General features: G+C 54.4%; 1 protein-coding gene across 2 annotated transcripts in view; it reads left to right on the plus strand.

Annotated features, from left to right (window-relative positions):
• The window catches only part of LOC133353920 (glypican-6-like), a 120,792-nt gene that overhangs the window by 48,189 nt on the left and 46,268 nt on the right, over positions 1-26,335 (plus strand). For both annotated transcript variants that reach the window (XM_061570429.1, XM_061570430.1), the window contains exons 2-4: positions 3,679-3,837; positions 14,035-14,189; positions 17,413-17,649. In XM_061570429.1, coding sequence (XP_061426413.1) covers positions 3,679-3,837; positions 14,035-14,189; positions 17,413-17,649 — 551 coding nt within the window. The remainder of the gene's footprint in view (positions 1-3,678; positions 3,838-14,034; positions 14,190-17,412; positions 17,650-26,335) is intronic.

The raw sequence follows: 26,335 nt of genomic DNA on the forward strand, positions 1-26,335 counted from the left end.
TTGGAATGCGAGCGTCATTTCCGATGCAGCGTGCGTGCCCACCTTTGGTGGAATAAAACAAGACGAGTGAGTGACACGGGCCCAAACGGGCCTCGGCGGGAGGGAACGGCCTCTGCGATCCGTCACGCCGGACGAGAGCTCGGTGGGTTTGCGGAGGGAGATGGATTTGTTCTGCGAAGCGTACGCCTGCAGAGCAGTGATGTGAGATCGGTTGGATGCAGTACAGCGAGTCGGGGTTTGCTTGTTTTGTCTTCCCGCCCGGCTGGCTATTTGAGAGCCATCGCCTTGCGGATCTCCCCACGTGCAGAAGAAAGACGCCAGTACCCGATAAAACACGGAGGTGGCCGCTCGCCTTGGCGGTCAGAGCACTCGGCCGACTTCGGCGAGATCCTGGGGTCCAAATATGGATCTCAGCCACCCGTCAATAAACCGGGTTCTCAGATGTCGCGGGTTCACGGTGTCAGCACAGTCATCAATGAGTGCATAATAAACATCACATTTCCACTGCGTTTTGTTTGTGTGTGTGTGTGAGAGCTTATTTGGGATAAATTCCAGCTCTCGGACTTGAAGAGATTGCTTTGGCAAGAGACGAATTTTTTTCTTTGCTGCGAGTTAAGAAGATGTGCCCCCCCTCCCCCCGCCCGCGTGTGGATAGGAGAGGTCTATTGAGGCCAATGCAGAAGTGCTTGTACTGTCGCTGTATTGCGTCGTCTTCCGGCGCATTATCGGAGACAGGGTGATGCGCTGCTTGCTGCGGAGTTCCAAATGGTGAAGTCTTCGTTTCACAACGTGATGCAATAGCACAACTATAATTATGGCAACGGCAAAGATCTAAAACAATTCATTGGCCAATTATCCCCAAGTAGGGCATCGTAATTACTCTAGGTTTGGCAACTGCCATGTACCCACGATTGAACAAATATCATTCTCTGTTGTATTTTCACGTAAAAAAAATACTTGTCAAGTCAACCGGACCGTATTGCGTCTGTGCTTGTGTAGGCATGTGCTGGGGTCTCGTGTTCATCGCCAGTCACATCTGGTAAAGCCAGCGGTCTTTGTGGAGAAAGCCTGACTCGGCTGATGAGTCCCTGGAGGACAAAACCATTCCAGAGTTTGTGTGCTGACAGCATTACTCTGGAAGACATTATTACAGAAGACCAATTACTATGGAAAACCAAGCGGCCGGTTGTCTATTTTTTTTATCTTATTTTAAGACGTGGAGCTGACTATTTATTCAGTGCATTACTCATCATGTTCCACTCTGCTGCTTGGTGAGATTATAGATATAAAAAAAAGTCAATTATATGTGATGGGGAAATTGTATCTGTTGTTGTTGTTATTATATTGCTCACACAGCATCTCTATTGCCGCTCGACGAGGAATTCTAGGCGATGTTGCGAAGCCCCCCCCCCCCTCCGACCGTCTCCCGCCGCTATGGCCGGAGAGCGCTTTCCTCCCGAAAGGCCTCCTCGCTCGGAGCCCAGCACGCATCGATCTGTGAGCCGAAGGGGCTGCCGCCTCGCTGGGCGTTAGGCGGGGGTGTCAAGATCCCGCCAATCGGAGGCGTCGGAGCACCCAGTGACAACTGTCAGATCGGATGCGTCACCTCGCTCCGCCGAGGCGCTCGAGGTCGGAGCTCGCCCGCAAACTCAGCATCCGTTAAGAACCCCGGCGGGCGCGGTGGATACGTACACGGGGTTTTTAAAAGTTATTACTCTTGGTAGAGATTTGGTAGACGGTTCTGAAGGTGTCCCCGCACTGCGTGGGTCATGTTTGACCATACTTCGCCACACGGGTCAGTGTGAGTTGGTGACGCGGGTTCACATATCATTGAAGGGGACCTTTCTTGCCACTATCAAAATACAAGAAGAGGTGTTGCCCTTTCTGGAAAAAAGGCAGTTGTCTCAAGATGTGAAAACACCAAACAGAAACCGTTTGCAAGGAATCGTGTTACTGCATTCACCACACGTACTTGTGGTAAACTTGAAAAAAAACACGCTCTGGTAGTATATGATAATGCATTGTCTTTGAAACCGATTGGTCCACACCAGAGACAGCTTTCTTTAGAGCCTCGTCTCACTAACAGTGTTAGACCAGAGGACAACGACAAAAGGCGTTTGGTATTTTAACATCTTAACACAACTGTTTTGTTGCCAGAAAGGGTCAAAGCTATTCTTATATTCAGATATTGCCCGCTGCCGATGTCAGCCCTGGTCAGCCCTGGTACAGGGATTGAACCCAGGTTGACGAATTCATGGCACGATGCACATGCCACTGCCCCCCCCCCCCCCCTTGTCAATGTATCTCGTTATGTCCCTCTGCACGAACGGCTTTCATTCTTGATTCCTCACAACAAAACGCAAACGCGATACCGACTAAACGTTGTCTCTTGTTTTAACTCTGTCAAAGAAGGGATCCTCTTTAAGATCTAGCCCCAGGATATTGCATCAGTAAATAAGACGTGAAGGCGTACGTACACTGCTGCACATTTCCATTAAAACCTTCCGCCCCGTCTGCTCGAGACGGAAAGGCGTTGAAAGCACAAAACGCCGGGTGGCTCAGGGCAATATGTTACATGGCACGGTTGCCTCCACGCTCTCTCTCTCTCCGTCTCCCTCTCTCACCGCCTCTGTTTTATGCATCCTGTTCGTGAGATAATTGTGTTCAAAGGCGAGGGGCTCTCTTCCGTGGCAGTCCCCGGCAAATTGAGGTCCAATTCAACGGTGCAATCCGTTCAGGACTCTGTTTAAAAGCAATGTGAAAACGTGTGCCCTTAGCCTCCCCTGTCTCCGTGGGGCGTTTGTTGAAAAAGCATCGTGGCCAGATTTCGTGCTGCCGCTGCTGGAGGCGTCGTTGGAGTTTAGCCGTGGAGGAGGAGGGAGATGAAAGGGATTCATTATCTCGTTTATGTAAATAAGATTGTTTCCGTTTGTTCCATCTGAATTGGAGGTGAAGTGTGTGGTGGTACATTTGTGTTGTTTGCACGACTCCGGGGGGCCCCTTCAGCTGTTTGTGGCCACTCGCGCCTTCGCTGGCTTATGCGCAGCACCCCACCGACGTCGTTTAGCCAATTTCCTTCTTGGAGCCCCGCACCCGTACGAGGCCAACGCCCTCAGTGGCTCCTGCAGGTCGAGTCGGCCGCCAACTCGCTTCACCTCCCCCCACGTGACGAGCTTGGGCGCGCTCGCGTTCCCGGACGTTAATCATCGAAAATTGTCTGGCGCGAGCTGACCGATTGCGCCAGTCTTAGCGCCAGTGGCGTCTGAGAGAGGCTTCACCGTACGGGCTGCGGCCGTCTGGAACGCTCTGCCTTCCGACATTAGGAAATGCCTGGAGCTATGCACTTTTAAATCTCCATTGAAAACGATTTTTTTTCGGATTGTTTATTGTGTTTAGTTTTGTTGTCCTTTCCCCGGCACCTCCGATTAGCATAATACAGTGCGAAAGGAGTTCAGCATACGTAGCACGGTTGCCTACGTACGTTCAACACGTATACACACGTAGGCTTGTGGGGTCTGGGCCCCCATTAGCGCGTGCCTCTAATTCTGACTCGGGACTTTATTTCAGCTGGCAAGGCCCGTGATTGCCTGACATCCGTTTGTATGACCGACCATCTCTAAAGCACCTCTGTCCCCTCTCCCCGTGGTCCCCCCCCCCCACCCATTTCTCCCCGGGCAGGTGAGCACCTCAAGGTGTGCCCGGCGCGCTACACCTGCTGCTCGAGCGAGATGGAGGAGAAGCTGTCGCGCGCCGGCCGCTCTGAGACGGAGGCCCGCGTGGAGGAGGCAGGCCGCCTCCTCTCCGCCAACTTCAGCGCTCGCCACCACAAGTTTGACGGTGAGCGGCCAGGAAGCGGCCATGTGGCAGGGGCGCGATGTTCACATCTCTCAGGGCAATTTGGGGCGATTCACGTTCCGCAATGGGTGAACGTGTCCGAGCGCAAAGCTGAAGTGACCCAATGCCACGTGGTGCCAGCCTTTGATGGACAGTGCGGGCGCGACACCACTTCCTGTCACTCATATTGGCATACCGGTCGACCCCTTCCTTTTTACAGACCGATTCAGACCTTATCGGTCAACTCCGTGCCTTTATAAATCTCAAAGTTCAACCTACAAAGTCCCAGCACAAGGGAGAAACACAAATAGACTTAAAAAATGTGTTTTGCCCGTATTGAAATGGCTGTATGCCGTATGGACCTAAACTCAATTTCCCTGCACAAGAATAAGGATCAACTGTATGGGTTGACAACTATGTAAAGGCAACGCCGTCACATTTTTTGGATTCATTTAAATAGTTTTGCCGCTATTTGTTTATTCTTGTCTCTCTCCTCCCCAGAGATTCCATCATATTTCACGCATTTTTTAATTGTTTATATGCACTATCATCTTATTTACTTCGCCTTCTTTAATTTTTCATGAAATTATTGTTAATTTTAGTCCACATTTGTTACGTATATTAAAAAAATCACGTGTATAAGTTTTGTCAATTCAGAATGGCGTGATGTAGCCCAGGGTCGCCCTTGCAACAGCGGCGACGTTGTTTCACGCCTCTCACCGGGTACCCCGTTTCGCCTCGTGGTTAAATGAAGGACACTTCCTCCTCACCCCTTTCTTCTTGTACCTCGGCGGAGCGTGTGGCCCAGCGGTAGGCCCCGTCTTGTCGTTGGTCGAATTAAATGAAGTCGCGAGCCAAAAATGTCCCGGCGGGGAGGGGGTGCCACGGCTTCCCTCACCCCTGGCTGAAGCCGAGGGGGACACGGATTGTTTGTTATGTCTTTGCGCGCCTAATTTGTTTTTTATTTCTCAGTTTAAAAAAGTCCACAACAGCGGCAGCTGCTGCGGTGCCAGTGGGAACCAACAGGGGTTAGAGGTCACGGCAGCCTCCCAGAGTTCAGCTGGGGCGGGTTCAGATTTCCCTTTTGCCCATTTTCGTGCCCTTTGTTTACGTCCCCTGCTTGTTTTACACAGATTAGCTGCTGCTGATGATGATGATGAATACGACGACAATGATGATGACGTGCTTGAGTTATCGGCTAAAACGTTCACCGGACCAAATTGTGGATTCAGAGCAGATGAACGGAGGGTATATTGTGTCAGAGCTTAGGAGCTAAGCCTGGTTAGTAAATGTGATGGCACACTGCCTGGGAATGCGGCTTGGGCTGCAAGGTGGCTGGGAGATGGCAGGACGTTGACATCTGCGTGTGGCTTTGAGTGTCGCCACCCCCCCGCGTGTGCCGTGTGTTTCCTCCCAACAACAATGCCAAACATCCAACGCGGGCATCTCCTGTTAGCGAGTCCCTCAGACTCTGAGAGGCTCTTCCTAAGGAGAGGATGTTATCATCTCAGACCCTTACAATTGACTGAAACCGTAATACAAAAATCAGCATTCTCGACATGCAAATTCGGTTTAATTGATATGTAAAATCCCTGAATCATTTACATATTATTAAATGTGTTTCCTTAATTGTGTTGTGTAAATGTATTGTGAGCATTGATGATGCTGGATGTAATTACCAGTGAAACGTCACAGTACTTAAATTGTAAATGTGTTGTGGGTTCACTCTCCAACACACCGGTGGGTTGAAGTAGTTCACTTATTGGCGCGTTGTTTACGTGACAAACCTTACTGGCTGTGTCGGGCGGTGGAGGGTTACGACACATTTATACTCACGCGATCTAACCCAAAAACCTTTGTTATGAGCATTGTTTTTTTACACATTCATATCGACTTTACATGCAAAGTCTTCTCAGCCAATGTCACGATTCAGAATCGCTGATTTTCCAATTGTGTTAAGTCGCACAGTGATCCGGCCAAATCAACATTCAACTTCCTGGCGATCTGAAACGAATCCAATTGGCAACATTTGCACCACGTGACAATTTAATTTGTTTGGCTGTGTCGATTAGACCAGATCATTACACCTCCTATCCACCCACCCCCGAAAAAAAAGATTCCCTCAAAACAACCTTAGATTCATTACACATTTTCTTCTTTGTGTTCTGTACTCATTTATTCCCACATCTCAATTCAACTGCTCTCAGTGGGTTCTAACCCGGTTGTTAAAGGTCACCTGTCCATCATCAGATCACGTTGCGTCTCACAGGGCTGGCCAGAATCACGCCGCGCGCCGCCGCCTCGGCAAATTGCCGCTTTGGCCGATGTGGCCTGGGACATCCCCGCACCGTCTCATCCACAAAGCGTCTGGGTGGAAACCTCTGCCCCACCTGTGCCTCAGTATCCACGGCGTCTCCGTGTCCCTACGAGTAAAATGGGGGGGGGGGGGAGGGCAGCCCTCATCTCAATTGGCAGCCCTCAGCTCGTCGCGGAAATTCCACATTCATATGACAGGGCGAGGTTGGGAGCCTGGGCGGGAGGGCAACCTCTAGAGGTATCAGACGAACGGCTGTCGAGTTCCTTGCAAACAGCACACATTTAATGGACCCTGGGGGACTCGTGGCGACGATGGCGATGGTAGGCTGTGTAACCCCCACCCCCTCCCTCCGGGGTTTGAACTCGTAACTTTGCGAGTCAATCGCAATAGCTGCAGGGCTGCAAAGTCTGACACGTTCGCGCAGAAAGTCAAAGTCAAGGTTGATCTCCCGCTGCTCGAATGGACGTTGGGGCATCGGTGCCCATCTCTCGCCCCGAGAAGAGTGGCGAAGGCGATTGGTGGCGTAGCGCAGCGAGTCGGTGTCCAGGGCAATTCGCATTGCGCAGTCGGGGTGGCCACGCCGCTCCCCACACGTGGACACGCACACACAGCCGTTGTTGTCCGTCAACTGCTGAACTAAGGCCTCCCTCGCGCCGGGCGGCTTGTCGGGGTCGCTTGCCCATACTTCACCGCACCGGCCAGCGCGGGCGGGCGGGTGAAGGCGGGGGGCGTAGACGCTGCCGGTCCACTGCCCGCAACGTAGCTAGCCCACAGAGCCTATAACGCCTGTTATGCCTTGGCGGTCACCCGTCTCGGCACTGATCCAGTCTCGAACCGGCTTAGCTTCCGAGATCTGAAGAGACCGGCTGCATTTCCGGCGATAGGTTCGGTCATAAGATTACACGCACACACACGCATTCACACGCACACACATTCACACGCACACATACATTCACACGCACAACAACAACCGCCATTCGCCACTAAGTGGCGGTGACGTCACCTACGACGCTTGTGCCAGGCCATGTGCACCTTGAGGCCACGTGAAGTGTCGAACAGCCCACTGGCAGGAGGTCACGGGGCAGACCCAGCAGGTGCCACGGGTCGACTGACTGAGATGACCGAGATGACTGGCTGATGCACCACCTGTGCCCCCTACTGTGCCAACTTGCTGTGCTTTAGCCACCTGGCGCTCTGCTCGTTATTGTGAGCATCGCGCCTCCGCCCTCCGTTGTTGTTGGAGGGCGACTGCCTCCAACTGCCCAGTAGCGTCTTTCACGAGCCTCCTCCACAGAGGCCGATCTTGACACCGCTGGTACCAGTCATCGGCAAGTCCACTCAGCTCCACGTCCTCCTGTACCACATCACTCCATCTCTTCTCTAGCCCGTGCCGCGCCCGTTTAGCTCCCTCGATCCGGCCAAACAAAAGCTGTTGAGGCATGCGGTGGCTGGGCATGCGGGCTACATGACCCAGCCAAAGCAGCCTTGCCTGCCGGAGGAGCTCACTGATGGGACTTTGCTCAGATCTTTCAAGGATTTGTGATCTCCTCACACAATCCAGCCTGGTTAAACCCAGGATGGATCGTAGGCAGGCCAGCCTAAATGTTTCTAACCGGCGAAGTTGCTCCATTAGGGGGGTCCACGTTTCGCAAGCGTAGAGAAGGGAGGGAATGAAATTCACACGCACACACACATACACACGCATTCACACACACACACGCACACACATATACACACGCATTCACACAGACACATACATACACACGCACACATACACACACACACGACGTTAATGTATCTGACCAACCATCTGCAAGCACAAAAGTCTCGGTCACATGGGCAGACATTCGGGCCACTCATCGTGAAACGTGTTTTTACATTTTCTCGCACGAGAGCTCAACTCAACCTGCCGCCACGGGAAGCCGAACACAACAACAAACAACAAAACACAAAACTACAAAACACAAATCTCGACGCTGGAGCCCTGAGGGGCCACCGCTGCAGTTCGCACGCAGGGCCACGTGGGATGGGGTCACGTGGGATGGGGCCATGGGGGAGAGACAATGCCAGCCTCACGCGCCGAGTGGCAAACAAAAAGACAAAGATCCCCCGTGTAGCCTTAACAGACTGTTGGGGCAAGTGCTGTTAGTGAGCACCTAATGAAGGCCGGCACGGCACACGAGGGGTTGGGTGGCCAACACCACGCCCGGCCGCCTTTGTCTCCCCAGTGACGATGTTTACATACCGCACCAGGTACTCATTTGAGGCTGAGTCGACCTATGGGAGGCCCAGGATCGGTTCAGATAATCGTCACTGATATTGTTAGGTTCGTAGCGCAGCGTAGCGCTAACCGCTACACCACCGCTCCCCAAGTGACACACGCACATTCACCCACACACATGCAATGGATCCGAGGTGTTAATATTTTATTGAGGTTATTTAAGACGGCGGCGTGTGTCGCTGTGTGTGTCTATGTGTGTGTCTATGTGTGTGTCTCTGTGTGTGTCTTTGTGTGTGTCTCTGTGTGTGTCGCTGTGTGTGTCTATGTGTGTGTCTCTGTGTGTGTCTATGTGTGTGTCTCTGTGTGTGTCTCTGTGTGTCTCTGTGTGTGTCTATGTGTGTGTCTATGTGTGTGTCTCTGTGTGTGTCTATGTGTGTGTCTATGTGTGTGTCTCTGTGTGTGTCTCTGTGTGTGTCCCTTTGTGTGTCTGTGTGTGTCTATGTGTGTGAGGAATTAATAAAGAACAACCATAACCACAATCATATAAATATAAATCTATGCATTGATTTTATATGAAGATATTGTGGCCAAGGTTTATCAAATTGTTGTTTTTATTTACATAGCATCGCAAAAAAAGTTTTATAGTAATATATTGGGGGGACATTTTGAGCATATTTGAATATTGGGGGGGATGTGTCTGCCCCCCCCCCAATTTATATTATAATTACAGCCTTGGTGGGGACACATGACATCGGAGACCACGATTACCACATGAAAGTTCAATTTCTGAAATGCATTTGATTACATTTAATCCTGCTACCAACATCGCCCTTGCGCAAGCACTAAATGTTATAATTGCGTGTTTTTATCTGGCAAATTAAAGTAGTGGGTTGAGTGGTGGTGTAGGAGTGATTGGGGCACTGCCTTGTCATCGTCACTGCACGCCCTGAGCACGTACAATTCCACTTGCGGAGGTTTCATTATTCAAGGCTCAGTTTGGTTTCTGTCGCCTTACCGCGTGGTCCTGCGATCCGAGTTCGATTCCCAGCCAGGGCCGACATCGGACCGGTCGTGCCGCCACCCTCGCCCCCTTCACCAACCCGCAACTGGCCAGCGAGGCGAAGTGTCGTAAAATCAATCCTCGTGTGAGAATTGTCCCACGATACAGAGAACCACAACGCAACTTGGGGGGCGGGGAGGGGGGGGTAACATTCACAGCTGGCACCTTGAACCCCTTGCCCACGTGACAGCGTGGTTTGTTTGGCCGTGTCGGGTGGTGGAGGGGTCCTGCGACAGAAGTTCGGCCGGACCGTAACGACGTGGCCCAACGCAAACATCACCTGCGAGGGGGAGGGGACCCACGCGTCAAAATAGAGGGCATCGCACCAAAAATGTAAGGGCAAAATGAAGGACATTATACCTAAATTTGGAGGGCAAAATAAAGCGCATCATACCAACATTTGAAGGGCAAACTGGCAGGGTGGAGACGAGTCTCCGAGCCTCATCGCGAAAGGTATTAATTCCACATCGTCCTCCCGATACCAATCTTGCCGTCTTCAAAAAAAAATCACTGTTGCTAAGCGGAGCGGAGAGTGGCAGCCGCCTAGTTCGACGAGTGGGGAATGTAGGTGAGAGGTGACGGGATCACTCGGGCTGCGTGATGTCAGGGAGCGAGGGAGGGGAGCATAGCCGGGAGAAATGCCGCATCCTGCAGTGCAGAGCGACGGGAGAGTGGCCCCAGCAATGATAGCAGCAGCAGTAGTAGAGAGACAGGGAGATGACAGTGACGATGGGAGAGTGGCTGCAGCAATGATAGCAGCAGTAGTAGTAGAGAGACAGGGTGATTACAGTGACGATGGGAGAGTGGCTGCAGCAATGATAGCAGCAGCAGTAGTAGAGAGACAGGGAGATGACAGTGACGATGGGAGAGTGGCTGCAGCAATGATAGCAGCAGCAGTAGTAGAGAGACAGGGAGATGACAGTGACGATGGGAGAGTGGCTGCAGCAATGATAGCAGCAGTAGTAGTAGAGAGACAGAGAGATGACAATGACGATGGGAGAGTGGCCCCAGCAATGATAGCAGCAGCAGTAGAGAGACAGGGAGATGACAGTGACGATGGGAGAGTGGCTGCAGCAATGATAGCAGCAGCAGTAGAGAGACAGAGAGATGACAATGACGATGGGAGAGTGGCCCCAGCAATGATAGCAGCAGCAGTAGAGAGACAGAGAGATGACAGTGACGATGGGAGAGTGGCTGCAGCAATGATAGCAGCAGCAGTAGAGAGACAGAGAGATGACAGTGACGATGGGAGAGTGGCTGCAGCAATGATAGCAGCAGCAGTAGAGAGACAGGGAGATGACAGTGACGATGGGAGAGTGGCTGCAACAGTGGTAGCAGCAGTAGTAGAGAGACAGGGGGTGGCAGTGACGATGGGAGAGTGGCCCCAGCAATGATAGCAGCAGCAGTAGAGAGACAGGGAGATGACAGTGACGATGGGAGAGTGGCTGCAGCAATGGCAGCAGCAGTAGTAGAGAGACAGGGAGGTGACAGTGACGATGGGTGATTGTTGTCCTGCGATGATTCATGAATAATGAATCTGAATTCTGTTCAGTCGACCAGATTTGTACCAAGATCGCCATCCCTGATTTAGTGTCACAACGGTTGTCAGTGTCGGCTCCACACAGAGGCACCCCCCCCCCTCTTGGCACATCATCCGCTGCTACGTTCACCAATCCCCAGCTCTGCTCGAGTCCAGACTCCCTCCGCGCCCCTACCCACGACCGTCGCTCTCTCCACCTCTGTCCGTCTCCACGGAGTGAACAGATGGCGAGCGTGCCACCTTGACACAGGCCCCCCCCCCCACGCCCCCCCCCCCCCCCCCCCACGACACGCGGCCGTCTCGAGCCGCTACGTCTCTCCCGTGTGGCCACGTGGACGCGAAATGTGGCGCTGCGCTCTGCCGAAATGTCTCAAAAGTACAAAACGCGAAGGTGTCAACAGAGAGCCAGCGAGCCGCGTGCCTCCCCCCCCCCGTGTTTACAAACTGGCGGCTTCGCTGTTCACGGCAATGAGGACAAACACGGCGGCGAATTGCTTCGCGCCGTTTTTGAGCTTTAATCATTCACAGGCTTGGTGCGTCCGTACGCCTGCGTGGCCTGCCTGGGTGGCTGCCTGCGTGGCCTGCCTGGCTGCCTGGGTGCCTGGGTGCCTGCCTGCGTGGCCTGCCTGGGTGCCTGCGTGCATGGCCTACCTGGGTGCCTGCGTGCATGTAAATGCGCTCGTAGCTGTACAAAGCCGTCGGCTGTTCGCGCGCACGAAGGGATTCTGTGAGACTTTGCGGCGTGCGGGTTGTTTGTTTGTGTCCCTGCGAGCATGTCATTAGCGACGGTGCTCACGTGACCCTGAAAGTTCATCTGTGAGGCTCTGGATTTTTGTTTTTGTCGCCAATTTGTTGATCAGTGCGGTCCGTTTGCTCCAGGGTGCAGCCCTGATAGCAACGCAACGTTCTACTCGCGTTCGCATTGTGTTGTGTTGCATTGTATTGTGTTGTATTGTGTTGCATTGTATTGTGTTGTATTGTGTTGTGTTGTATTGTGTTGCATTGTATTGTATTGTGTTGTATTGGGTCACCACTCCGCGAGTTACCGTGACCTCAGATTACATTCAGGCAGATGGACAGACAGACGGACAGAGCTCGTGCATTGAGGATTTCGATTTTAGTTGGAAAGTATTACAACAAAAAATACAGGGCATCTCCCTCTGACTTATGAAGTTCCCCACGCCCTCAGTGTTGTGAATAACGCCGGTCGTGGCAGCCGTGGTGGCCGTGGTGGCAGTAGTGGTCGTGGTGGTGGCGGTGATTGTTGTGGCGGTGGTCGTGGTGGCCGTGGTTGCCGTGGTGGCCGTGGTGGCCGTGGTGGTCGTGGTGGTGGCGGTGATTGTTGTGGCGGTGGTCGTGGTGGCCGTGGTGGCCGTGCCGTGGTGGTCATGGTGGCCGTGCTGTGGTGGTGGTGGTGGTGGCCGTGGTGGCGGTGGTGGTCGTGGTGGCCGTGGTGGCGGTGGTGGCCGTGGTGGCCGTGCCGTGGTGGTCATGGTGGCCGTGCTGTGGTGGTGGTGGTGGTGGCCGTGGTGGCGGTGGTGGTGGCGGTGATTGTTGTGGCGGTGGTCGTGGTGGCCGTGGTGGCCGTGCCGTGGTGGTCATGGTGGCCGTGCTGTGGTGGTGGTGGTCGTGGCGATTCACGCTGTGATCCAACACTGTAGAGGCACGGCCTGGTGCATTGGGCCCAAAATGAGTCGACCTCCCGACCCGACTGACCTGCGAGGTGTCTCCGTGACTCGACCGAAAGACCCAAAGAACAGCAAGTGGGTTGCGAAGTCGCCCGTGTGAGCCTCTCAGTGTTGCCCCCTTGGGTCTGTGGGGCTTCCTCTGTAACTCTGGCTTACTCCCACATGCAACATACTTCTTGGAACACTTGTTTGCCAAGCACCCCAATGCAGTGCTGACACTCGGTGAGGCTCCTCCTTAGGATGGTTCATGACATCATTGCTCCAATTACCTGGTCACGCTGCTTATTTATTCTTCCCGTCTGTAATGGGGGGGTCACGACAATAGAGACGATCCAATACGAAAGGCAATTTTCACCTCAAGCTCTGGCGCTATCGAGGACCGACGCTGTGGAAAAGCGGTGACGCAGATGAAAGTGCTGCCCCAAGGTGCCACCTAAGAGGCGGGGGGGGGGGGGGGGCAAGCAGCCCTCAGGCCGTGCTGGCCACCGATCCGCCGTACGAACCGCACCGTCGCCTCGACCGCCCCACCGGACGCGACGATGTTTTTCGTCTTCTTCTCGCTTCGTCTTCGTCGCACGGCCGACGCTGCTGTGAAGCAGCGATTGTGATTTTACGCTCAGGTGGGTTGAGCCAGACGATTGCGTCAGCAGCGGCGGTGAATCATCGCTGCCGTGATGACACCACCACCACCACCTCCTCCTCCTTCGTGTTTTGTGAATCGGCCCTTGAGCCTTCATCTGTGCCGTGGCTCTGTTCTGGGTGACCGCGGTCAAACCCTGCCGGAGAGTGTTTTTTTTTCATTTGTGCGTCAAATATCCGCATCTGCTGCTGCCGCTGCTTCCGCTGCTGCCGCTGCCATGGTTTGTGTGCGGAACGCGGGTTTACGAGTGGGGGGCCCCGTAAGCTCCGGGGCGGAAGATCAAAGCCAGCGGATCCTTCCGGGTCATCTGCTCCTTCACGGGGACGTGTTTGTTTGTGACTTCTCGCGAACTCCGTGCGGCTGCTCGCGGTCGCGATGTTAACGCAGCTGTGCAGGGCGCGACAGCGCCCGCGTGGGGAGCGGTGGCGCAGCGGTTAGCGCCACGCCGCGCTATGAACCCGGCGGCCCGAGTTCGATTCCCGCTCGCGGCCAACGCAGGTGACGATTACCTGAACCGGTCCTGGGCCTCCCTTAGGTCGACTCGGCATCAAATGAGTACCTGGTGCGGTGTGTAAAAACATCGCCACTGGGGAGACAAAGGCGGCCGGGCGTGGTGTTGGCCACCCACCCCCTCGTGTGCCATGCCGGCCTTCACAGGTGCTGCTCGCTAACAGCACTTGCCCCTACATTCTGTTGAGGCTCCACGGGGGATCTTCGTCTTTGTGTGCGTGCAGAGTTTTTCAAGGAGCTGCTGGAGAACTCTGAGCGCTCGCTGCACTCCATGTTCTCCCGCACGTACGGCATCCTCTACGTCAAGCACCTGCACCTCTTCTCCGACCTCTTCAAGGACCTGCGGCGCTACTACGAGGGCGCCGGCGCCAACCTGCAGGTGTGGACCCCCGCTCGCCAGCGACCCCCACCCCCGCCCCAAAGACAAAGATCCCCTGTACAGCCTTAACAGACTTTTGGGGCAAGTGCTGTTAGCGAGTAGCATCGATGAAGGCCGGCACGGCACACGATGAGGTGGGTGGCCAACACCACTCCCGGCCTCCTTTGTCTCCCCAGAGATAATGTTTTTACACACCGCACCAGGTACTCCTTTGAGGCCGAGTCGACCTAGGGGAGGCCCAGGACCGATTCAGATTATCGTCAACGGTGTTGGACGTGAGCGCGAATCGAACTCAGGTCGTTGGGTTCGTAGCGCAGCGCTCACCGCTCCTCCACCTTGTCCCCCCCCCCCCCCGCATTAACAGGCACTCACTCACCTACCTGGTGGCGAGCCCAAGGTGGCGAGGGTGGTGGTGGTCACCTCCCCCCCCCGCCCCTTGACACCTCACGATTTGGTGGTGCTGTTCATAGTTACCAGAGACGAGACCCCCCCCCCCCCCCCCCACATTTCATTCCTCATTCCTCGCCACCGCAAATAGTGCGACAGTGGTTCAATGCGGCAGTACACTGCACCCCCGCAGGGTGAACTGGGGGGGCGTCCAAACACTCAGCGTTGGGGTGGTGGGGGGAGGGGCACGGTCAATGTTAAACCAACTTTAAACAAATGTTGAGCGCCGAACGGAATGAATGACGATGCGATCGCCTCGTTTGTTTATTGTGCCGTACGGACAGCTGCGCCGACATGTTTTGACTTGACGATAAGAAGACAGCGTGGGGGGGGGGGGGTGTTAACCACCCCTTCAGCCCCCACGCTACAGCACTGGTGCACATTCCACGTTCGTCTGACAGGGGTCAGATGGTCTGTCCCCTGCGCGCGGGATGTGGCGTGCGCTGTGACGGCGAGTGGGGGGTGGCGGAGGGAAGGAATCTCGTGATGGCCCTGGTTTTGGTCACCGTGCCCCTGCTTTGTTGACTCGGCAACACGCAGTGGGACATCGCACGATGGCGTTATCTCCGCATCTTGCCTTTTTGCTTTGGAGGCTTGAAAAAAAACCCATGGGCCTCTGTGCGTGTTCTGCAAGTTTTGACTAACACGGCGTGCAGAACGATGAACTCCATGATCCACGGGACAACTTCTGTTCGCTCCCCCATGATTTGGTGCTGGCTTTATGAGCGCCACGGTCGGTGGTGGACTGAGAGTTGTCCCTCTAACCCCAATTTAAACTCGCACCCTTTCGATTGTGGGTCAGGAGGTTCAGTTCAGTTCATTTATATGGTGTCACCCTGTGAGCCATGCGGCTCTGGACTCGGGTGCAACCGCAACAAACAACAAAAACATGAACAAGGAACATCTTAAAGTGGCTACGCGCAGCAGAAAAATCCAAGAAAAAACAGCAAAGTCTTCCAGAAAAAACACCCCACATCAACGCTGAGTGCAAAAATCCCAGTGGGATGCAAGTCAAACAATAACAACCATAAGACAATTTAGATCAGTCTAACTCTGTACTACAACAAACAAACATGGCTAAACCAAAACGTTTTCGAAATCACCAAAATAACGCTATAAAAACAATGTAACAGTGATCATAGGAACTGTGATTCTAATTTAACAATAAACGATATACATAACATGTACCACCAAACTTTGCAGCCATAACTGGCAGCATGAGTCACTCCATAACAGCAGGAGCATCAGTAGGAGTATAAAAAAATTCAATGCACCTTTAAACATCCGCACACTATAATCAAAACTCAAGATCATACTTTGCGGCGGTCATCCGGAGCGATACATTTGATTTCAGGCCACTGAAATCGCAGTGGCAGCTAGGGTTGGGCCGAGGGGTCAGAGACACAGAACCCGTCACCGCTTGAGAGGCTGGCTTCAAGCCTGGGGTTTCAGCCGCGCGTCTTTGGGACCCAGGTTCTCGAATAGAGCTAGCCGATGGATTCAACCCTGTCACGTTTCAATGCACAAATAAAACCACGATATTATATTTGTCTTTTTCCCCATACATTGGTTAACTTTGGCGAAGAAAACAATCGGCTTGACTGTCCCCCGACAGACATCTCTGCGGCAGAACGAATGGGAAAGTGCAGCGCCCCTTGGCGCGCCAAATTTCCGCGCCAAATTTCCGAACGTGGCGTGGTCCCCTGATGTGCGTCGGTTCTGAATGGGGCCTTCCTGGTCTCTTTCTCCAAAACGACGCACCGCCGATGGCAAAAGTATAAGGAATCTGGGTGGACATACAAAGTGGAAAAAAATTAAACAAAAAAAATAAACGATAATCGTCGTTTTTTTTGGCAACGGATTTTTTTTTTAATAATACATTTTTGGTATTTGAAAAGAAAATATTCCGCATTCTAATAATAGTAATAAGCGCCGTGCTGGCTTTGAACATCTGATAATAAGGCACAAAATCAGACTGCAATGGAGACTTGGTGGCGTTGCAATATTAATGCCGCTCATGCGCACCCTAATTGTGATCTTATCTCTGCGCTCAAAGCCCTGCGGGGGAAGAGAAACCTCCAGTGAGAAAACTTGGCCCTGTGCTCCAAAAGACAAAGAACCATCTCTCTTTTTTTTACGTATTACCTAAATGCTCGCAGTTATATCTATCGATCTACGTTGAGCTCGTTCACAAAGGGGAGCACTGTTACGGTTTTACTTACCGGCCGTGGGCGAGTGGCGGCTAGCGTGGTGGCCACCACTGCTGCCGCTGCTGCGGTGCTGTGGCTCAATGGCAATCTTTGTTGAGCTTGGTGAGAGCTCCAGCGAGTCCCAGGGCTGATTTTGAAGACGGCTCCAGACGTTTTGGGGCGTTTGGGACCGTTTTCTAGGAGCGCTCGTTCACGCCCGTGGGAGGAATTCCCACATCCGGGAGAGAGCTCGCGGACAATTCAGCAGTGACACTCAAACGCCGTACAAGACGGGACAAGTATCCTCCTTTGCTCGACAAAGACACCCGTCTGCCCATGTGGATGGCCGTGTGGTGCACACTGCGTCTCCATCGCCCCTGCGATCCACAAGTCCCACAGCGTCGCTGATAATGATGATGATAATACAAATGATGGTAATAATGACTGAAAACAATGATGTTGCTTATGATGCTAATGACGAGTACGATGATGCTTCTTACGATGGTGTTAATGACTGATGACGATGACAACGACGACGACGACGGTGGCGGTGACGCGGCGGTGACGCGGCGTGGCTCGTCCCGCAGGAGTCGCTCACCGAGTTCTGGTCGCGCCTGCTCGAGCGGATATTCGCGCTGCTGCACCCGCACTACGAGCTCTCCGAGTCGTACCTCGAGTGCGTGAGCAAGAACTCGGACGAGCTGCGTCCCTTCGGCGACGTCCCCCGCAAGTTGCGGCCCCAGCTGACGCGCGCCCTGGTGGCGGCACGCGCCTTCACGCAGGGCCTGGCCCTGGCCCGCGACACGGCCGCTCGCATCGCCAAGGTCAGCAGCAGCGAGCACGCACCGCCCCTCTCTCTCTCTCACCTCACTCTGACCTCTCCGTGACCTCTCCCTGACCTCTCTCTGACCTCTCACTGACCTCACTCTGACCTCACTCTGACCTCTCTCTGACCTCTTTCTGACCTATCTCACACCTCTCTGACCTATCTCTGACCTCTCTGTGACCTCTCTCTGACCTCTCTCTGACCTCACTCTGACCTCTCCCTGACCTCTCTCTGACCTCTCTCACACCTCTCTGACCTATCTATGACCTCTCTGTGACCTCTCTCTGACCTCTCTCTGACCTCTCTCTGACCTCTCTGTGACCTCTCTCTGACCTCTCTCACACCTCTCTCTGACCTCTCCCTGACCTCTCCCTGACCTATCTCTGACCTCTCCCTGACCTCTCCCTGACCTCTCTCACACCTCTCTGACCTCTCTCACACCTCTCTGACCTCTCTCTGACCTCTCTGTGACCTCTCCCTGACCTCTCCCTGACCTCACTCTGACCTCACTCTGACCTCTCTCTGACCCCTCCGTGACCTCTCCTTGACCTCTCCGTGACCTCTCATTGACCTATCTCTGACTTATCTCTGACCTCTCTCTGACCTCTCTCTGACCTCTCCCTGACCTCTCTCTCTCATCTCTCACTTCTCTGACCTCTCTCTCGAAACAGATCGTCGTTATCGTTAACGCCGCCGCTTTTAAAAGGAAACTCACCATAGAACAAGCAAAGTTGCGTGTGTATGTTTACATTTATATTTGTTTTCCTTTGAAGGCCACGGCGTTGCCGTTGACGCCCGTGGTCGCTGTTTTTTGTGCTCGTGGGCCACTGCCCAACGCAGCAGCGACGGCAACAGCGGCGGTGGCATCCCCAAATAATCTGTCTCGTACGAAACTCATCGTGCCCTGGCTGTGGTCGACAATCACGGATCATCATCATCATCATCATCGCAAAATCCACTGCTGGATGGAGGCTACCAGAAGCGCTCTCTCTCTTTCTCTCTCCAACCTCTCCCGTATAAAGTAATCAAGATAAATCGTATACTTATGCACGAATTCTGATCTCAGCTAAAATCCTGGACAGGAGTTTGACTTTATGGGGCATCACGCTGGGTCGCTACAAATCGCACAAATGGGTGGGTCATCAGCATTTGCTGTTATGGACAGACTGGTTCCCGCCATGGGAACGTGGAAATTTCACAGCTTGTGGCTGACGGAGATGACTTCTTCCTCGTGCTTATTAGAACTTAATTTTTGACCAACTGACATCATCGGCATCGTCATCATCATCATCAACATCAGCCATGATCTGTCCACTGCTGCTGGATGGACACCCTGTTGCCATGCAACGACCATATCGCGCTCCTGCACACGAACTGATCTCACTGCTCCATCTCCGAGGTGGAGGTCCTCAGAGCCATTGCCTCGCCAGTCTCAACCACCCTCCGCCATCCCCCCTAGCGACCGCCAATTAGCACGGCCGACCAACGTACGGCGCGAAAGAAGTCCGGCGCGCGTACAACGACGCGATCGTCGCGGCCGAAGCCGCTCGTCCCTCTTGACGGTCGACGTCACGAACGGCCGCTTGACCTCCCGCGGTCCTCCCGTGCCATCGGCGATGGCGCGGTGACGTCGGTTCACGCCGCGATCGCGCGAGCGCTCCGTGCTCACCGTCGCGGAGCGGCCCGTGGCGCCGTTGGCTGCGGCACCACCGCCACCGTCGCGTTTAGGACGCGAGGGAGGAGGAGGAGGAGTTGGAGCGGGGGGGGGGCTGTCGAGCTCCGCGTTCCGGCTCTCGACGTTCGGGCTGCGGGGGGGCGGAGGAGAAAGCCGCAGAAAATGGCTTCGCGCGGTAGAGGTCGGGGGTCAATGTTGAACTGTGACAAGACCTTGGGCTTCACGGGATACGGGGGTGGCGAAGGAAGGGGGCGGTTGTTGTGTTTTTCGGTTCCTTCCTGCAACGGAATTCCGTTTGCGTTTGGCCATTCACCTGAGCGCCGCGTGCCGGAGATAACGACGCGGTGCGGGAGAGGGGCGAGAGGCGGCGGGGAGGGAATGATCCCCGAGGGGAGCGGCGGAGCGACCGAGCGAGAAGATGAAAGGAGATGAAGGATCGAGAGCGAACGGCAGAGCGAGTGGCGAGGGGCGGGCGGAGGCATGGTGACGAGAGAACGAGACGGACGTGACAAAGGTGCTGCGAGGAGGAGGAGGAGAGAGAAGAGGGAGGGGGGGGGGAGTTGATGGAGAGGTGGGGGGGGGTGTTAGTGGGTGGAGACTCATTGAAGAACGCCGACTCCACGCGCCATTGAGCTCTCAAGGACATTCCTGCGCAACAATATTACCGCGCTCCATCTCTCCTTGGCGCGTGCTGTGCACGGCGATCGTGCTAAGCCACTTGCCAGTGGGGCCAGGGCCCTGGGAGCGTGGTGGTGGTGCGGGGGTAACGGCGTCTCGAGGTGTTAATGCCTGAGCGGTGAAAAAGACGTGAAGGTTAAAATATTCTAATCACCGGTCACACAGTGAGGTCTTTCTTTTTTCCTCTCTGCGCCTTTCAGTTCCAGTTTGCGTGAAGCGGCGGCGGCGCTGATTCGGGTGGCCCGCAGCCCGCGCCCCAGAATGCACCAAATAAAAGCGCCGTCTCGCAGTGGCGATGGGCGCTGTGCTGGGGGGCCAGGGGACGGTGGGGGCGCGTGGTGGGGCCCCCCACCCCCTCCCCATCTCAAATCACCATCAGGACGCATCGCTCAATTTCGCTCCCCTAAATTGAGGGCAAACGACACCGCCGCTCACCCCCACCCCAGCCCAACGGGAAAAAACGAAATGGCCAAAGCGTCGCGAGTTGGCACCGTCCGTGGGTGTTGCGATGCAGGGCTCGCTTGGTGACACGTGCGCCGGGGGGGGGGGGGGGGGCAGCGAGAGGTCCCGGGGTTATCGCCGTGCGAGCGCGGGCCGGCGTTCCGCCCGTTGTTGATGTCGCTTTGGTTAAGAGGGGCGGGTGTGTTTGTGTGGCCTGATGGCTCAAAGAGTCGAACCTGGGGTGTGTGTGTGTGTGTGCGTCTGTGCCTGTGTGTGCATCTGTGCCTGTGTGTGTGCGTCTGTGGGGAGCGGTGGTGTAGCGGTTAGCGCTACGCTGCGCTATGAACCTGGTGACACGGGTTCGATTCTTGCTCACGGCCAACACCCAGTAACGATTATCTGAACCGGTCCTCGGCCTCCCCTAGGTCGACTCAGCCTCAGATGAGTATCTGGTGCAGTGTGTAGTAAACATCGCCACGAGGGAGACAAAGGCGGCCGGGCGTGGTGTTGGCCACCCACCCCCTCGAGTATCGTGCCGGCCTTCATAGGTGCTCACTAACTGTGGTACCATTTATGTACGTTCAACTTATTTCGCACTGTACATAAACAACCGTGCTCATCGGAGGTTGAGCTGCACAAGCAGACGAGGGTGGACATCTGTACAGAGAGCGAGACAACCTGAAAGACGGAGAGACAGACAATATACAGACAAAGATCCCCCGGATAGCCTGAACAGACTGTTGGGGCAAGTGCTGTTAGCGAGCACCTATGAAGGCCGGCATGGCACACGACAACATACTAGCGCACACACGCACACCAAGACACAGTGGAGAGTTGCCAAGACGCACGCAAATTGTGTAGACGGACGGAGAGAGAGACGGAGAGAGAGAGACGGCGCACGCAGCGTGGGTGCTCGTGGAGGCGAAGTAAATCGACGTTGCAGCCGAGTTGCGGCGAGCCCAACAGGACGGTGCCGCACACAGACATCAAATGAAACGTTCAAAGTTCAGCTTTTGTGTTTTATTATCAATAAACGTAAAAGAGGGTCCCCGGGATGAAGAGGGTGACTTTAATCCATCGTGCAAACGTTTGGCTCGAAGGAAATTTTTATTCGAAATTTTTCGCGACAAAAATGTCGACAAATGCAGCGATGCAACGGCACTCAAACAATGCAGCCAGCTCACGGTGAAGTTCATCAGATGCCGTTCTGCCGGCGTGTGCACGCGCACGGAAGAGAATTGATAAATAAACATAAGCGCGAGTGACTCATGGGATTGGGGAAAACATATGAACGTGTATATATATATAGACTAATACATTTCTACATACAACTTGCTGTATAATATAGCCAGTCGCCTAAACTCAAAACACGGTTGGAGCGGTGGCGCTGTGATCGGCGCGCCACGCCACAACCTGGCCACGCCCCCTTCACCAACCCGCACTGACCCACGTGGTGAAGTATGGCCAAGCAGCGCCTGTGACCTACACAGCTTGAGAAGGGCTTCGTCCAGCAGTGGGTTGACAAGGGGCTGTCAGTGATTGTTATAATCCCACGGTGATTGTTGTTGTCGAGGTCTCCAAACTTTTGTTTCGACAGGATCCTGCCAAATATTTTCTCTACGAATTTTTTTTCCCCCATTCAAGTAATTCGCGAGTCAATTCTCAAATTTGGCAAAAATGTGGACCACGACGCCGCCCCCCCCCCCCCCGCCCAACACGCTTCCTTCGGGTGACATCACGGCATCTTGAACGTCCACCGTGAATCAGAAGGCGCTCACCGTCCGGTCGGCATCCACCCGGCGTTGTTAACCAGCGCGGCCCGCCAGATTCGAACCGCGCGATCCACGTCACCACCCCGGGCGGCGGGGCACCGCTGCGGGGCGGGAGGAATTTCACTGAGATTTATTCGTTAATTTCCCGCCGGGTCGGAGACTAACGGCACGTTTTGTGATCCATCGCCGGCGGGGTGGCAGTGGCGGTGTTGGGGGGGGCGGGCAGGGTCGGCGGATCACGAAAGCGCAGAGGAGGATGTGCATCAAGGCCCCTCTGGATGCTGTGGTGGTGGTGGTGCTAGTGGTGGTGGTGGTGGTTGTGGTGGTGGTGGTGGTTGTGATGGTGGTGGTTGTGGTGCTAGTGGTGGTGGTGGTGGTTGTGGTGGTGGTGGTGCTAGTGGTGGTGGTGGTGGTTGTGGTGGTGGTGGTGGTTGTGGTGGTGGTGGTTGTGGTGGTGGTGGTGGTTGTAGTAGTGGTGGTGGTGGTTGTGCTTCTCCGTTGTGGGGCGAGTGTCTCCACGGCGAACGCCGCTCGGGTTATTGTCCGTGCACCGGCGCCTGAAGGGGGCCTGAACATCTTGAGGCTTTAGATTCCCACATGCTCTCTCGTCGCACGTTTGTGGGGTCCCCCCCCCCCATCCCATCCCCCTGGGCGCTGTGGTTTTATTTTTTTGCATGGAAACATTCCGTGCAAAGCCATCGGCAACAACAAAACAGCACTGCGGATGAGGGGCCCTGCCCAGTGATGACACGTGCCGACTCCACGCACAGCGACACCGCCCTGACCTGGTTCTTTACGCTCGCAACCCGTTAACGTGCATCCTGAGCAGAGCACAGCAACCCATTATGATCCCTCCACCCGCATCTCCGATTAGCACGCACGGCGCGAAAGAAGTTCTACACGTGGCACGTACGAACACGCGACAAACACGCGACAAACACGCCTTGCCGACGTCTGTTGGGATGGAGTTTCTCGTTCCGCTTCCCCCCACTCGACCTAATGTCTACCTCCACCCAGGCCTCCGCCCCGGCTGGGCACTCGCACCCCGGCTCGTCGAGTTACCGCCTGCTCCTGAAGGGACGCTATCGACTGGACGGCGTTGAAGGGAGCCATTAGTCAATCGGCCCGGGATCATTAGCACATTAGGCAGAGTCATTCTAATTGTTGGCCGTTGTCAACAGACCACGAGATTTTCAAATCCTTTTTTCGAGGTTCCGCCAGGCTTGTTGGCGTAGCTCTCGCCAGGGCATCGCAGCGGACATTAAATAATTCATTAATTAATTAACACTGCACACTGAAGTCCCCCCCCCCCCCCTTTAACGATCTTTGACCAAATTAGTTATCTTCACTGAGCCGTGGACGCAAAAGGCAAAGGTCCCCCGTGTAGCCGACACAATCTGGTGGGGCAAGTGCAGTTAGTTATTAAGACCAGCACAGCAGTGTGGCCAGAACCCCGCCACGCCTGGCCGCCTTTGTCTCCCCAGCGTTGATGTTTGCACACCGCACCAGCTACTCGCTTAGGGCTGGGTTGACCTAGGGGAGGCCCCTAGTAGGATTTGCTCGAGAGTCGGGACACGTATCTCGAATCGCAACGACGGCCCCAGCCGTGCAACCTTCCGCAAACACGCTTGCAGATGCACAGTGTGCATTTGACCAACCGCACTGAATTGAATATTAAACCGATGTCAAATTGGATCCATTGTAAAACTAAGCCGTGCTAGAGAGTATCGAGATGAAATCACTTGACGTATATTTTTCATCGGAATCGGAATCTCTGTTGAGACTCGGGGACTCCGATGAGCTATGAAGCTCTGTTTCACATTTCGTTAATTATTCAAAGCTGGAGACCAAAGCTATTTTACCGGCCACGGGTGTCCATAAACATGCATGTTTTAAGCTGTTTAACGTCAGCAATGAGCCAGCTATTCTCAGCTGATATTTATAACTTCAAGCCCTTTTGTTAAGCCACCGCCGAATGAATGCATGCCCATGCTGCGTTGGCCCTGAGGGTTGTTTTTTGCCATACTTCACCAGCCACCGATTGGCTGCGGGATTGTTGAAGAGAGGGGTGGGAAACCCGGGATCAGGCGGATCGTCACGCCGCCACCGACGGCGGGAATTGAACCGAGTTTGGCGGAGTTCCGTGGCTGTGCGCCACCGTCTCTTCCCCATACGCGTGTGCACGGAGATGCGCAGAGACCTGCAGAGACGCGCACACAGAGACGTACACACAGAGACGCACACACAGAGACACACACACAGAGACGCACACACAGAGACGCATAGAGACGCACACAGAGACGCACACACAGAGACGCACACACAGAGACGCACACACAGAGACGCACAGAGACGCACACACAGAGACACACACAGAGACGCACAGAGAAGCACACACAGAGATGCACACACAGAGACGCACAGAGACGCGCACACAGAGACACACACACAGAGACGCACAGAGACGCACACACAGAGACGCACACACACAGAGACTCGCACACAGAGACGCGTGTGCACACTCGCATGCAGGCCATAGGTGGAAATATAACCACTTTGCATTTCGCACTTCAATATCGCTCAAGATATATTCATCAAAAATAATAAGGTTTGGAAGACGCGTGACCAAAAAAAAACAATTGCATTCGATTTAACCGAATTGAAAGCAGTTAATGCCTGGGGAATTGGGGCATTGATGAAAATAAGAATGCTTTTTCAGCCTAGATAGGAGTCCGTTCCTCTTCAGCTTGTGTGTGCGTGTGTCATTGTTTATGTGAACGTACCGCCATTCAAGTGCCTCCACGTGTAAGTACAGTTGTATTTGTATACATTTTATGCGTCGGTCTCAATGGCTTTACAGACCATTATTTTGGAGCAGCATTTATTTGAGCGTGTAAACTCTGCGACTGCTTTTCACCTCCTGGGTCTTTTTAGTCACAAACGTTAAACAAAATACTGCTAGGTTGGCAGATGTTATTGGCAAAGGGCATTGCATCTCAACGATCGAGCCCACGACACGAGGCAATGTTGTTTACACATTGGTTGTGTGCTGCTGTGGAGAAGCGTGGGTAATAACAGAGTATAAACAGACCTCCACTCCGTTCCTCCACTTATAAATACAGGATGTTGAGTCATAGGCCTCGTGACTGATATGAATGATCTTCGATACAATATTGTAAATGATAGTCAAAGCGATTTCCTGCTCAAATGATTGGTGCTCGTGTCCTGTTTGCAGCCCTGAGCCAGTGGTGGACATTCCACATTCTTACGGTGAGAGCAGGTTCATCCATGGGGCAATAACTGTTGACTTTTCCACAGACTGCTACTAATTGTATCGACCCCGGAGAGATGATGGGCTGAGTCAACCCCCCCCCCCCCCCCGCCTCACCCCAACCAGGATGTGAACTCACAACCTTCGTATCGCGGGCCGCCCGCTCTTCCCGCCGAGTCCTCCCGGGCCCGAGTTGTGGCTTTCATGTCGCACGCCCTGCGGGGCACTTTACACGCGGACAAAACAAACACAAGCAGGACCCACCTGAAAACGAGTCCCGAGACTCGGGGTGGTGTTTCCTTGGGCAAACACAAAGCACCCGGCCGCGGTGGTTGCCGCGACAAGGGCGTCGACGTCGCTGCTGCCACTGCCTCCGTGTGACCAGCCTCGCTCGCTCGTTCGCTCGCTCGCCGTCCCAGGAGCCCGCGGCGTTGGGATGTCCCGGGGAAAGCGGCACAGGAAAGGCCGCCGGGTCTCTGCTCACAGGGCACTAGATTTATTGCCCTGCAGGCGGCTTCCCAACAATGCGGCCCTGCGCCCCCACCCCCACCGCGTTCCGCTGGACAATGTTGTAACGTCAAAAAGGAGAACACGACAACAACAGCACCACCCAGCCGAGGAACTTGCTGCCGTTCTTGTTCTCTCGCTCGCTCCGTTAAAGGTCGAAGTTTACGACGGCAGGGACCGGTGACGGAGCACGCGCCGCGAGCATGCGAACACGCACGCGCTCACACATGCGCTCACACACGCACACGCTCACACATGCGCTCACACACGCGCACGCACACGCACACGCTCACACATGCGCTCACACACGCACACGCTCACACATGCGCTCACACACGCG

The sequence above is a fragment of the Lethenteron reissneri genome, chromosome 45, assembly GCF_015708825.2.
Source record: "Lethenteron reissneri isolate LAM-NWPU_2019-01 chromosome 45, ASM1570882v1, whole genome shotgun sequence".
NCBI lineage: Eukaryota > Metazoa > Chordata > Hyperoartia > Petromyzontiformes > Petromyzontidae > Lethenteron > Lethenteron reissneri.